Genomic DNA, 12,746 nt, shown 5'->3' with positions numbered 1-12,746 from the left:
AAAACCCACCCACATCTCGTAACTCTTATCACGGTTGTAGTCAAAAAAAAGCACAAATACACAATATAATTTATTATATATCAAAAAAATATGGGTAATTCACTAAAAAGGAAATATCACAGATTATATGTTATTTTTCTGAGTCAGAGTGTTGTCCTCGTAAGTCTCCAGGACATCAGCCAGATGTTCATTGTCTCTGGGCTTCTTGAATACCTTCTTCCTCTGCCCTGCCTTCTTCCTTTTAATAGCAACTGGCTTCTTGGGTCCGTGATCCTGCATTGATCTGATACCTTAAAATTAATGATGTAAACTTCACACTGTCTCAACCCCCATCCCACTATCTACCTTGTTTATCTAAGTATTCCTCGATTTTCTGATCGTCCATCGCATCCACTGCAACAGACCTCCACAGTTTCTGAAACTCTTCATCAATAGGCATCTGAGCTGTTCTATCGTTATAAAATAAAACCTTTTTTTTGTCTATGGGGCGGGTGATGAAGATTACCTCATTTTGATTGCTCAGTATCTTAAAAAAAATCAAAATTTTAATATAGAAAACATCTAAAACCCTAAATTGTCTACTAACTTTGAGTGCTTTTTCACAGTGTGGTAAAGATTCCTCCACATCTTCTAACAAAATACCTCCCAACCCTTTCAAATCTTGCTGTTTAAGTAATTTTAATAAACTCTTTCGGTCTTTCAACTTATATGTCGCTTTGAACAGGTACTTGCCATCAGGAGTCACCTCTATTTTATGGTTATTTGCTAGAGCTTCTGTTTGTAACCACTGAAAATACCTGATCATTAAGAAAAATCCATTTAAAAAAAATCAAAAACTAACTTGTTTAACTTTATTTCCAACATCAAGTTGCTTGGTTTCATCCAAAATCTCTTCTAAAGTTAACGGATACGATTCCCCTTCCTGGTGCCTCTGTTTCATATGTTTTACGATCTTGGCCAAAACACCAAACCTATACTGGGTGCTGCCCGTTGCAGTTTTATATCTACGGTGTATGATAGATTAGTTTTTAGGGCTTTAACAAAGATATGGCTTATTTACGAATTTATATCCAACTTTGGGGCCGAATTTGTCGTGGGTTTAGATCTTTTCCTGTCATCGCGAGCTGGCTCTGATTTGGACTCGGTTTTTTTCTTTTCAACACTAAAAATTATTATTTTAGGCGAATAAACTTAGTTATTTTAAAAAACTCACGTCGGTGTAACCAATGCTCTTTTCTTGAACAGTTCCCGTTCTTTTAACAAAGCGGGATCCATTTTTGTGGATATAAATGTAGAACAACTTCAGAATCTTAAATATATAAACACAACTGACAATTCGAAAATTAGGTTATGCAAGCTCCAACCATTCTTGACCAATCAGAAAATATGGGGAATTCACAATGTTTTGTGGACAAACCCATCATCAGTTCAAATGATCGATATTTTACAGCTCAGAATAAAAACATTAATAAAACATATTGTGATAAAAAATGGATTATTGGAAATTTAACATAATAAAAGTAGTAGTTGACAATAAAAGACGTTGTGAAATAAAGTACAGATTTCTTTCTTTCCATTTGAAATTTTGACAGGTTATATCTATTTTTTTTTAATTGTAAGGAATAATCTAAAATCATAATAGGAGTTATTCCAGGATCTCAAGATTCCTGGTGTCCAATTAAAAACCTATAAAAATATATAAAGTAGAAAGGGAGGTTTTATAATAAAATTCTCTTCTGGTTCTGTCTATTCTGTGACTGCACCACGAAGACAAAGTGATAGAAACTAAGATGACATTTGACATACACTTAGTTCAAACGTTCCAATTTGACAGCCACATAAACAGGGTAAAATAGTTGATAATAAAAGACGTCGTTAAAAAGAAACTTAATTTATTATGAAAATATAAAATAACCTAAAAAATTGACTACAAAAATATATACACGTAGGGTGTTACATGGCTTAAATATAGACAATTATTGTATTTTTAAAACTACTATAAGTTTACATTCTTTTAATAACATTTGTTCTTATTAAATCGTACCTGACGGATAATAATATACGCCCAAAACATAACAGGAGAACCAAATACAAAGAAACAACTTTAAAATTACTAATTTAACAAAACCATTAAATACCCTATCAAGCTGCCCTCGTTTTTATTTTTAAACCTCTAATATAGTAAGTCTAAAATCTGGAACTGAAAACAGAAATTACTTCCCGACTTTCTTTGACTTTTTTTTATCACAGTCATTTTGAGACATACACCACCGAACAAATGAAAACCGCCTCACGTAAACGATAAATGGTACGGAGCTTGCCGAACGGTCCCGGCACCTCCCGAAAACAAAAATGCACACGTCCTCAGCTCACCTGATAGATTGAGAAGGATCGAAAAGAACTCTACCTAAGTATATAATATATTGTTTAATACAGAACTATTTCGCAGATCTGATACCTCAAGACTGAGAAGGTCACGATCAAAAACGCATTACGTAAAAATGTTTACTTTAAATTGTGTTAAAAGTGCAAAAGTATTTTTATATATATTTATTTATATATCGCGTTATACATAGGTCACTATACGGATTACTCTGGGCTTCAATATTTGAATATGTATGTCGTAATTGTTAACGCTCTAAGTATATTACAGCTCAAATCGATTATATATTTGAGTATAGAAAACAATTGAAAGTATATACGTATATGTGTTAAATAGTCCCAAATAATAGTTTGGAATGGTGACTAATAATTCCAATAAATAATATTGAGGGTGGTATGAATGCATTTGTATCCAGCGGGGTAAAACGTTCGATTGATTTTACTTTTTTTAGAACGAGTCGTCCCTATCTACCCGTGTTAATCGTTTGTTTCAAAGAAAACCTGATTGTGAAGTTATATGAGTTTTAAAAGTGTTTTTTACATCTAGTTTCCGGGGAATTAAAAGATTGAGGAAGTTAGGTACATTCCTTAGACTAACCTCCTCTAATCTTTTACCTTAAACCTACGCAAGTGATATTTTCTTGTTCGACAAACGATTCAAAAAATAATAATTTAAAACTTCAAACCTTTAAAATAAAAGCACTTCTTTAGTACAAATAAAACAAAAAAGTAAATGTGGCGATCTAGGCCCACTTAATTCACAAATAGTTTTTTATTGGTGTATTGCTGCGATGGGAAACCCGACATAACCTATAAAATTTGGAAGGCCTTATTAATGGTATGAATGAATGAGTTTGATGCTCATGGTTGACTTAGATAGACATGACGTGACAAGCGGCGCAATGAGACTTGCAAGCTTTTTGGAGAGCGCTTTATTAACAGTGGAAATGAGAAGGATATGAATATTTCAATCTGGAATTCCGTCCACTAGGAAGATACATTTTCAAGGTCCCAATAGAAATTTCATAAAGTATTAAAAGTGGTTCTATTATATCCCTTAAAATTACGAATAAAATGACATCCGACCCGACAACCCCTTAAAGAAAATCGATCCGCCCAAGAGGGTATGTAAATTGTCAGGGAATGTTTAGTTCAAACGTTCCGTATATGACAGACGAGAATTAAAATACTAAAAGTATATTCCTTAAAATTTCGAAAAAAAAAGTTGACTCGTTGAGTATTTTTGCATATTTTGAGTATGTTACGCATCGAACGATTCACCCCGCTCGAGATTCTTGTTATTTCCAACGGACACTGGCCCGGTGAACGGGCACTGTTGGCACCCCGGGTTCCTGTTAAAGGCCAAATCATCTTTGGCAAGGACTACAGAAAAACACACCAACAGACGGCAGTAGATGTTTGTGCTTTTAACGCGGTCGGTGTCGTTTTCTCCCGGAACTGAAATACTTACGACGTGATTTACCAAAAATCGCCCCTGCGTGGTGGCCCCCTATTGCGGTATAAAAACGGGTCGGGAGTCGGACAACGATTCCCGACGAACAACAAAGCAGTACTACCTAATAAGACTGTACGTCGGTGTGAACACTTGGCTGTGAGATAGCTGCTGCTTCGGTACGACTAACTGGGTGAAGGGGAACCACCGGAGGGGCGACGCTCTCAAAGGATCACGCAACAGCGACAGTACCTCTGACGGGAAGTGCCCCCAGTTGGTGGTGGCGTTACTGGGGCGAAGTACGCGTGCACCTTTATGTTGGGTAAGTGGTTCTGTAGAAAAGAGAACACTATAATGTCTCGACACAGCCCTAATCGTCCCTCACTCACCCTCAGCCTTCTTATACCCACTCTGGTGATGAGCTGGCAATCGTACAGCTCAACCCTCTGCAAGTTGTGACACGAGGTTAGGTGCTCCAAGGAAGCGTCGGTCACCAAGGGGCAATTATCTAGTTCCAAGACGGTCAGGTTCTCAGCGGCGCAAGGTGACATGGATAGATGTCTGATACCTTCATCCGTGATGAGCTCACAGTGAGACAAGGTCTTAAACAAAGAAAACGACATGAAAGATCATCCGGACACTTAAATAAAATCATATAGTCTCGCCAGCTGGCAAGCTGGGACAGAGGCTCCGTAGAACTTGACAAGTAGTTATGAGAAAAACGTGTTTCAAGTTATATTAATTTAATAATAAATAAATGGATATATGTTATACTTTTTTCTATGGTATTTGGCCTCTTATGGTCTAGAAAAGAAACCGCCAAAATAATTTGAACTAGAATTAAGCGCGCACGTGCCATTTCGGACAAACCAGCTAAAAAGACTTTATGATCTTATCAGCATCGCGGATTCGCACTCAACTCACTAGATATTCTATCCGTGGACAACCCATAGCCAGATGAATCAATGTTGAGTCCGTTATCAGGACGCACTCGTCCAAATCCATCTTCTCCAAGTCTCTACAGCTCTGAAATTGATCGGGTAAGCTAAATATTGTCGGTAAAACATGGCTACGAACCCTCGCTAAAGCCTGGAAACCCGCATCGGTAAATTGGGAACATCCTGCCACTTCCAGGGTCGATAACATGGTGCACTGTTGAGCCAGAGCTATCAGCGAGGCGTCAGTCAGAGCTGGACAGCCGGAAAGACACAGGTAGTGTAGTTTTGGACACTTATCCGCCAGGACCTGGACCGCTTCGTCTCGTATATTCTTCAAATTCGAATGGAGATTCTTTAGTTTCGGTTAAAATGAAATGCCAGAGAACTTACGCTGCATTGTTGTAAATTGACTACTTCCAGATTGTTACAGTAACGAGCGAGACAAATGACCGCCCTGGAGGTGACCTGTTTACAACCCTTACTATGAAAGCTCTTCAATTTGGGACATCCTAAAACAACGGTAACATGTTATTGATAAGAAAGTGAAAATGTAAGCCACGTTTTTCCACAATTCAATAGTTTTAGAAATAATTATTTTACACGATAACAAATATTTTGGATATTAATGTTAAAAATTACATATTTACAAGATTTTGATCAAGTATGCTTGCCATCCCTAGTCACTGTTTACTAGATGACCGAATAAAACATCTAGATAACGAGTAACCAAATGTCATCTAGTTAAAAGTGTGAAAGCGTTGAATATGTTCATACTGTCCAGATTTTTGCCTTCGCCAGTTTTTCTGGTTATACTTTCCTCTATAACTATACTGCAATAGTGAATAAGAAACTCGAAACCATAAAAACGTGGTTTACTTTTTCCTTTAACAATATGTTCAAGATACAATTATTGGAAATAGCAACGACAGTAACAGTTTATTTGTTTCGGTTGTTTTGAATCTAACGTTTTCGAGTCCGAAGAATAGACAGAAATCACACAGCGCCAAGTCTGGCGAGTACACAAGATGCTCGATCATGCAAATTTGATTTTGTTTCTAATTCAAATATTGGGGGCTAGAGTTGTTGCATTTATTCGCGCCTGTGGCCCTATTGAAACCCAAAATTCTCCAATGCCAACAACACAGAAGACCTGAATATCTCATTATAAGTGCGATTATATTTAGATCGGTAAATATTTAATTTAATGTGCACCAAGTCATGTACATGTATATATATAATGTGCTATTCTCAATAATTGTAACTCTCCTATATGGTTTATATTAATAGGCGTGATGACTAATTTTGAAAAATTACAACTCTACGTATTTACTTCAATGGAAATAAATGACATTTCCGCAAAAACAATTGATTTCCTTTGACATATAGTTGTTTTGGTCGTACTAGACGGTTTTTATTTTTTATACATTATTTTAATTTAAGTAATTTATTTCTGTATAGCTCTACTCTTAATACTTTCGTAATGTGTAACGTTACAACATTAATTAACAATAATAATATTGATAAAATTCGATGTTAAGTTTCATTTGTTTTGTTTATTAGGAATATGAGCGATCACTCTATGCTTTGTTTTAATTATCCAACAATATGGGAAGTTATATTTAATACCATGTGATTTGTCTAGTTTTATAAGTATGCTGAAGTACAAAATTCTGTAAAACATTTGTTGCAGTATTGTTTTTAGATGTGTAAATGTATAAGACCATTATTAAAAGCTTCAAAATTAAAATTGATGCATTTTATTTAACCAAATATTTAAATGTAACGTGGTTCAATAACTGGAGACATTTCTAAGATCAATCATGAAATGTATGTATATAATTTAAACTTTTTTGAAAGAATGCTATCAAATATGTGTTAGTTGTCTTGATAAATCTCTCTTCCAATTTGTTTTATAACCATAAAATATAAGATAAATAATCAACTCAAATAAAATACAACCACGTCAATGTTGATTAAAATTGTCAGGGTAATGCGGAAATGACGATTTTTCAAATGTTATGCATTTATTCTTATTAAAGTCTCAGTAACCATAGTTGTAATTTAAAGATAAATGATTTTTTGTCACTGTTATCATGCCTATTCTTCAAGTAATTCCGATTGAAAAAAAAAAACGCTATATAAGAGAAATACATGACTTACATCCCAGCACACTTCTCACCTCTTGCCAATGCCTCGACGCCGTTCTCTGTGATGTTACTACACCAGCTGACGTTGATATGGGTCAGGTTCGGGCAGCCGTCGCTCAGGGCCTTCAGAGAGTGGTCCGTGATGGCTACGCAACTGTCCAGCTGGAGTCTCTGCAGCTTCGAGCAGTGTTTCGAGAGGGCGTTGCAAGTCGAGTCGGTTATCTGCAAAGAACGTCGTGAATCCGCTAGTTAAACCGCCCGATTTCGATCCTCGGATACCTTGTTGCAACCGATCAAGTTGAGATCTTCGATGTTCGAGCATAATTGAGCCAGGGTCTTCATCGAGCCGTCCACTATCGACTGGCATCCTTTCAACGAGAGTTTCCGGAGAAACCCGCCGCAGCGTCGCGAGATGTTCTCGATGATGGGACCCTCCACGTCGGTCTGGAATTCGAACAGGTCGATTTTCTGCCAATTGGACCCGTCCAGGGCCAGGATGTTCCACATTTTCGACACCTGCGCGCATCGGCACAGAGACACCACGTCCAAGTACGAGAAGATCCTCAACAACAGCTCCTTGGGGAGTTTTTTGTTGATAGGCGCCTCTTCCTCGTTGAACACGCGGTTGATCTGGTTGGAAAACGGAGAATGAGCGTCGACTGGCCGCAGCGGCTGGGAGTTTTACCTGGTACTTAGCTACTTCGACCGCCATTCTAGCTGGTGCGTCCAACTGGTTCAGATAAAGGCAGCACTGTTGTCCGGAACGCGGAATGTATCCGGTCTGGGTCTGTTGGGAATGAAGACGATTGGGTGGGCGTCCGATGTCGTTATGATGGCGCCACCAAATTGTCCTACCATCTATATGATGGGTCCGCTCGGAACCAGATGACACATCCTGGTACTAGACGAGAAGAAAAACGAATTTAAAGCGAACCATGACCACCACCCTATGTTCTTGCGATTTATCAGAGTTAAAATGATTGTTAAAGCACTCCGGTGACAACAACCTGAATAGAGAATTACGTGAGATGTGTATAAACTAATGTTAAGCCAAAATCGATATATTTCGATCGATATAACCGAATGGGAATAGCCAGTATGCCGAGTGTAATCTCGATAGTCAATCCAACTTGTTATTATAGTGCTTAAAACCGAAATTAATTCCCTTGCTGATATGGCAACACTGTGTTCGACGTCAACGATCCAAATCGAAATATCTCCGTCGATCTGAACATGGACATTTCGTTTAACGAGATAAATACCAGGTAACACATTTGTTTAAGTAGATGTCAAATAAGTGAGGTTAAACCTACCGAAATGTCAAATTTGTGAAGATTGTTAGAACTGTTATAAAGAAAAGAAGAATTAAGGTTATATACAGTTACATCTTAGATGTAAAAAAATGACGTTAGGAAGTTTCTGGGAATAAAGGAAGTGATTTAGAATAATTGTGGTTACGGACATGACAAATTTATGCACATATACACAAGTGCGTATAAATTACGAGGCGTGCTTTATTCCATAACTAATACAAAACGAATTTATTTGCATACAAAAAAGATAGTACCTATTTTCTAAAGTTATTCGAAAAAAAATCGAGGTTTCTGCTCTGCCAATAACAAAAGTCGATGTATTGTAGGTTATGAAAGAAGATATGAGGTTATGATGGGTTGTCGATAATGTCAACGATGTAAAATGTCATGATGAAAATGAAGCGGTGCTGACATTAAAGAAAGAAATTAGGCGGCAATACGTAAATATTATTCTATACAAGCATGTTTTATACAGATCTTTAAACTATGTGCACTCACAGCACCCTCTGCGTCTATACATACGTTTGTTCGGCCCCCTTGGTACCCCTTCGCTGCCCGTTCCCTTTTTATATATAACAAAGAAAAATTACGGGTTTTTTCGAGCGATCCCAATCCGGTCAGATCCTGGCCTAAAAAAATACAATGGTGATGCAATAACAGAAAACAAAAAAGATCCAGTTGGCTAGCTAAGGCGGAGCGGGCCAAGACAAAAGTGAAGATAACCAGCCTACAAACTACCTATACTCTATTCAGAGTTTTTTAGTAATGCATCATGGATATTTGTGACGTCGAAATATTGCAATGTTGCCGAATTAACTCTGAATTTTAGTTCAGTTTGGATTTGACATACAACAAAATTCTAATCTAAATAAAATAATTGCTAATAAAACAAAAATATTATGAAATATAATTTGTTTTGACATTATAGTAAATCTAAAAACTACAGTAAATTATACAGCCACGATAATTTATAGGTAAGAGTTAAAATCTCTTATCTTTCAAGAATTTTTTATACATCTGATAGCCGGTGGCCATCTGGTTGTCAGATGTACGCTAAATTATTCAAAATATTAGTTATAATTACTAATAGTTATAAACCGGCAAATATTATTTTAGCCCTTTGATTATTTTGATAATTTAAGTCGCTACGTAATATATCATATTGCTTTGTTTGAAAATGCTGAAAACAATAGATATTCAGGGTCACAAATTGATTGCGGCTTTAATAGGTTATTTCGAAAAGGAACGAGATAATGGAGGCCTCCTTTTGCTAGTAAATTTCTTAGAAAGTAATTATTGATGATATTAAATAATATAAGTCCCTACAATTTTATTGAAAATGTTTTTGGCGGGTTGCTGCCGGGCTAAATATTACTGTGAGTACTCTCAATAACATCGCTTACAAAATGAAGAATAATAAGTTAGATTCACCCAAGAAAACCCGTCTACATACAATGTGGGTGACGAATCTTGACCATCTTGATATTGACTCTATTCGAAACCAAATATACGAAATCTATAAGAACAGTAAGTACACAAACTATTTTATGGATATAAACGTAATTTAATAAAATTATTTTAGAGAAAATTGTCTGTCTGAAAAGTATACATAAAAGAATTAGGGGCATGCAGCTTTTTGAAGGATGTAAGACATCCTTTTATAAACTCTTACAGGGCATAGGGTTTAAATGGTATAAAGATAACCATCGGAGAGGTTTAATATAACTTCCAGGCATTACCTTAAATATAATTAAATTTTTAAAGGCATAAAATAATACCAAAGAAGATAAACTATTTGAATTTGTGTATCTTGATGAAACTTAAGAGGTAAAAGTTACAATAGCATTCGATTAGGTTTTGTTGATCATTATATTTATTAATAATTAATTGCAGCTACATTGCTGGTCGAGAAGGATATTCCATCAAAAACGCGAAAAAGAGTTAAATGTAAATAAAACAAATCTCACAAACTGTTATAGCTGTGTATTAGATTTACTATAATGTTAAAATAAATTATATTTCATAATATTTTTGTTCAATTATTTTATTTAGATTAGAATTTTTTGTATGTCAAAGCCAAACTGAACTAAAACTCAGGGTTAATTCGGCAACATTGCAATATTTGGACGTCACAAATATCCATGATACATTACTAAAAAACTTTGAATAGACTATAAAGCGTTCAGAGAATATTTCAGACGGCGTGCTTTTAATTTGCCGGTGAGTGCCACTTTATTGTCCAAACAGTATTTTAATATTTTACAAGCTAACGCCACAAAGTACTGGTATGTCTAAATTATCTGAAAATTTCAATTCTTATACCTAACCCTTGTCAAACAATAAGTACAAAAGTACTATAAGTTACAAAAGAACATATAGCCTATTTAAAGATTTTTTGTACATGCGTCATCAAGATGATAACGCATTGCCGGCCGCAATTTGTAAAATCGTTTCAAAATCAGACAGTATTTTCCTTCTCATATTATTCTAGTTAAAAAGATACACAACGCTGTCTGATTAGTTCGAACGCGTAAACAAATGAACCTGTCAAAATCGTCGGGTTGTCAGACGTATGCAAAATTCTTGAAAGCAATAGTGAAAAGAAGTTATAACTCTAACCTATAAAATATTGTGGCTGTAAAATTAACTGTAGTTTTTAGATGTACTATAATGTTGAAATAAATTATATTTGATAAAAAAAATTATTTGGATTAGAATTTTGTTATATATCAAAGCTAAATTGAACTAAAACTCACAGTTGATGTGGCAGCATTTCGACGTTTTGACGTCGCAATTTTGGGCGACGTATGTACAAAATATTTTTAATAGACTATAAATAAAGAAATCTTTTGTAAAATAATAAAGTACATAGATAAGAGAAAAATAAGCAATAATGTAAATATTATTTAAGACGAAACAAGTGGGTAGCAAAAAATAACAAATTCTTGAAATTTTAAACGGTTGATAGATATTTCACATATATACATAAATATTTACACATAATACATTATTTTAATCTAACATATAGTTTTAGTTAACATATAGTTTCATGTCAAAAGTTTGAGGAGCGCTCTCGTTGGTAAATAGAAATACGAGACAATGAATGTATTCAATAATGTAACAACAATCTGAAAAAAAAACCATAAAATATAGATAATTGTTTTAGTTTTATAATCAAAAGCAATAGGGAATCTGTATAAACCACAATCCAAAACGACTACTGACTGTGGTGAACTGCGATCCAAACAAAGGTGTTTTTCACGTCTTGCTATCATTTTACACCAGTAATTAATTTTACATTTTACAAAGTAATTAACGTTTCTTTTTAATAATGTTCTGTTAAATATTGTGAAATTGTTAAATCTGTTAAATAATGGTTTAAAAACCACGTGTTCGATCTGAAAACGACACAAAAGGGATGCTACCTGCTCGAACCGAGTAAACCTTATTTAGAAACTGAATAAAAGGTACCACCTCGGGCACCGGAACACGTTTTTTTGATTCTTTTTGGTGGGATAGTTGAGAGTATCGGCAATTACATTAAAAATGTTGACGAAAAGTTGAATAAAACTTGGAACACATTTTCACCGAAGAAAAACAAAACACAAACACAATGTTAATCAACGTTTGTGACGACAGGAAGGGGGTGTGCCACACGGGGGGATTTAAGTTTACCTTATGCATCAAGGAAATAAATAAACAACTCAATGAAAACAAACACACAGATACAAACAATAATGACGACGGGATTATATTATCTCTTATCTTGGGATTATATTATTCGACGCAACAACATCTCGAAAAATTGATACGAGCAATTTCAAAACAAACAAGCGTCCTATGACGTCGCATAAGACGTGATATATCATGTTCTGGATCGGGACAATTAAAGCTAGAGGAAGAAATCGCAGATGAACTCACCGTATCCGAATTCCTCGACGCCTGGACACGATTCTACCACTGCCAACGCGAAAAATGTAACGGGCCTGGGGGATCAGCGCGTGTATATATTTAACTTTATGGCAGCAGCCAAACGGAACCGCCGGACATCTTTAGAACGGACGCATAGGACAAAGGATTGACGACGAATTGGTTCGGTGCCGTCGGGACGGTCAGGAAAATCCAGCGGGCTCCGCTGTCAACGAAAAACACGCTCACAAACAATCGTTAACGGAATCGAGAGATGGCAAACGACGATCAGCTGTTCCGGACAAAAGACTGTCGCAAAGCGTCAAAACAAACGACCGCGGGCGCTGGCGTACGGGTCTTACCTCGAACAGGTCCTTGCCGACAAAGATCATCACTGTCCTGGACTGGAAACGGGCGAGGATATCCGAGAATTTCCTTTCCAGTTTCTCGTCGGGTCCCCTCTCACTTCGCCCACACCAAAACGATCTGACAAGCGAACTGTCGGTGAATGTCCTTGGATCGCACCGGACTCTTTGTTTATGGATGCGACGAATGGTCTACCGGAGAATAACAACGCAGGTTGCCGCTTGTTACGTTTTTTCCG

General features: G+C 36.1%; 2 protein-coding genes across 5 annotated transcripts; both read right to left on the bottom strand.

Moving 5' to 3' along the window:
• Window positions 1-57: 57 nt before the first annotated feature.
• Window positions 58-1,401, bottom strand: TfIIEbeta (Transcription factor IIEbeta). The gene is made up of 6 exons (XM_076412861.1): window positions 1,214-1,401; window positions 1,061-1,162; window positions 842-1,004; window positions 587-787; window positions 346-526; window positions 58-290 (listed from the first exon to the last, which is right to left on the bottom strand). Exons 1-6 carry the CDS (start codon window positions 1,273-1,275, stop codon window positions 124-126), a joined length of 876 nt encoding a protein of 291 aa, XP_076268976.1. The 5' UTR covers window positions 1,276-1,401; the 3' UTR covers window positions 58-123.
• A 474-nt stretch (window positions 1,402-1,875) lies between these two features.
• LOC143201653 (F-box/LRR-repeat protein 2) lies at window positions 1,876-12,726 on the bottom strand. 4 transcript variants are annotated; one of them, XM_076412842.1, is made up of 10 exons: window positions 12,505-12,726; window positions 8,756-8,862; window positions 7,606-7,821; window positions 7,200-7,550; window positions 6,953-7,142; window positions 5,164-5,282; window positions 4,913-5,104; window positions 4,760-4,861; window positions 4,225-4,437; window positions 1,876-4,167 (listed from the first exon to the last, which is right to left on the bottom strand). In XM_076412842.1, the coding sequence occupies exons 3-10, from the start codon at window positions 7,630-7,632 to the stop codon at window positions 4,060-4,062; spliced, it is 1,302 nt and encodes a 433-aa protein (XP_076268957.1). In that variant the 5' UTR covers window positions 7,633-7,821; window positions 8,756-8,862; window positions 12,505-12,726; the 3' UTR covers window positions 1,876-4,059. The 4 variants fall into 4 exon arrangements, with proteins under 4 accessions (XP_076268957.1, XP_076268959.1, XP_076268961.1 ...); XM_076412844.1 differs by lacking the exon at window positions 12,505-12,726 and adding an exon at window positions 12,155-12,368; XM_076412846.1 differs by lacking the exon at window positions 8,756-8,862 and having other exon boundaries at window positions 12,505-12,698.
• Between the last annotated feature and the right edge of the window lie 20 nt (window positions 12,727-12,746).

This window comes from Rhynchophorus ferrugineus, unplaced genomic scaffold, assembly GCF_030347505.1.
Source record: "Rhynchophorus ferrugineus isolate W39M unplaced genomic scaffold, kcgeb_rfMv2 rfM8, whole genome shotgun sequence".
In the NCBI taxonomy this organism is placed as follows: domain Eukaryota; kingdom Metazoa; phylum Arthropoda; class Insecta; order Coleoptera; family Curculionidae; genus Rhynchophorus; species Rhynchophorus ferrugineus.
This window is presented reverse-complemented; position numbering and strand designations above follow the sequence as displayed.

What these genes read in the sequence shown, in the direction of transcription:
- TfIIEbeta (XM_076412861.1), bottom strand. Translation starts at nt 1,275, where the DNA reads ATGGATCCCGCTTTGTTAAAAGAACGGGAACTGTTCAAGAAAAGAGCA. An exon ending in AGAGCATTGGTTACACCGAC is followed by an intron (nt 1,163 to 1,213) that starts GTGAGTTTTTTA and finishes AATAATTTTTAG; the next exon opens with TGTTGAAAAGAAAAAAACCG. An exon ending in GGAATACTTAGATAAACAAG is followed by an intron (nt 291 to 345) that starts GTAGATAGTGGG and finishes ATTAATTTTAAG; the next exon opens with GTATCAGATCAATGCAGGAT.
- LOC143201653 (XM_076412846.1), bottom strand. Translation starts at nt 12,534, where the DNA reads ATGATCTTTGTCGGCAAGGACCTGTTCGAG. An exon ending in ACTTGATCGGTTGCAACAAG is followed by an intron (nt 7,143 to 7,199) that starts GTATCCGAGGAT and finishes CGTTCTTTGCAG; the next exon opens with ATAACCGACTCGACTTGCAA. An exon ending in GTTTCCAGGCTTTAGCGAGG is followed by an intron (nt 4,862 to 4,912) that starts GTTCGTAGCCAT and finishes GATCAATTTCAG; the next exon opens with AGCTGTAGAGACTTGGAGAA.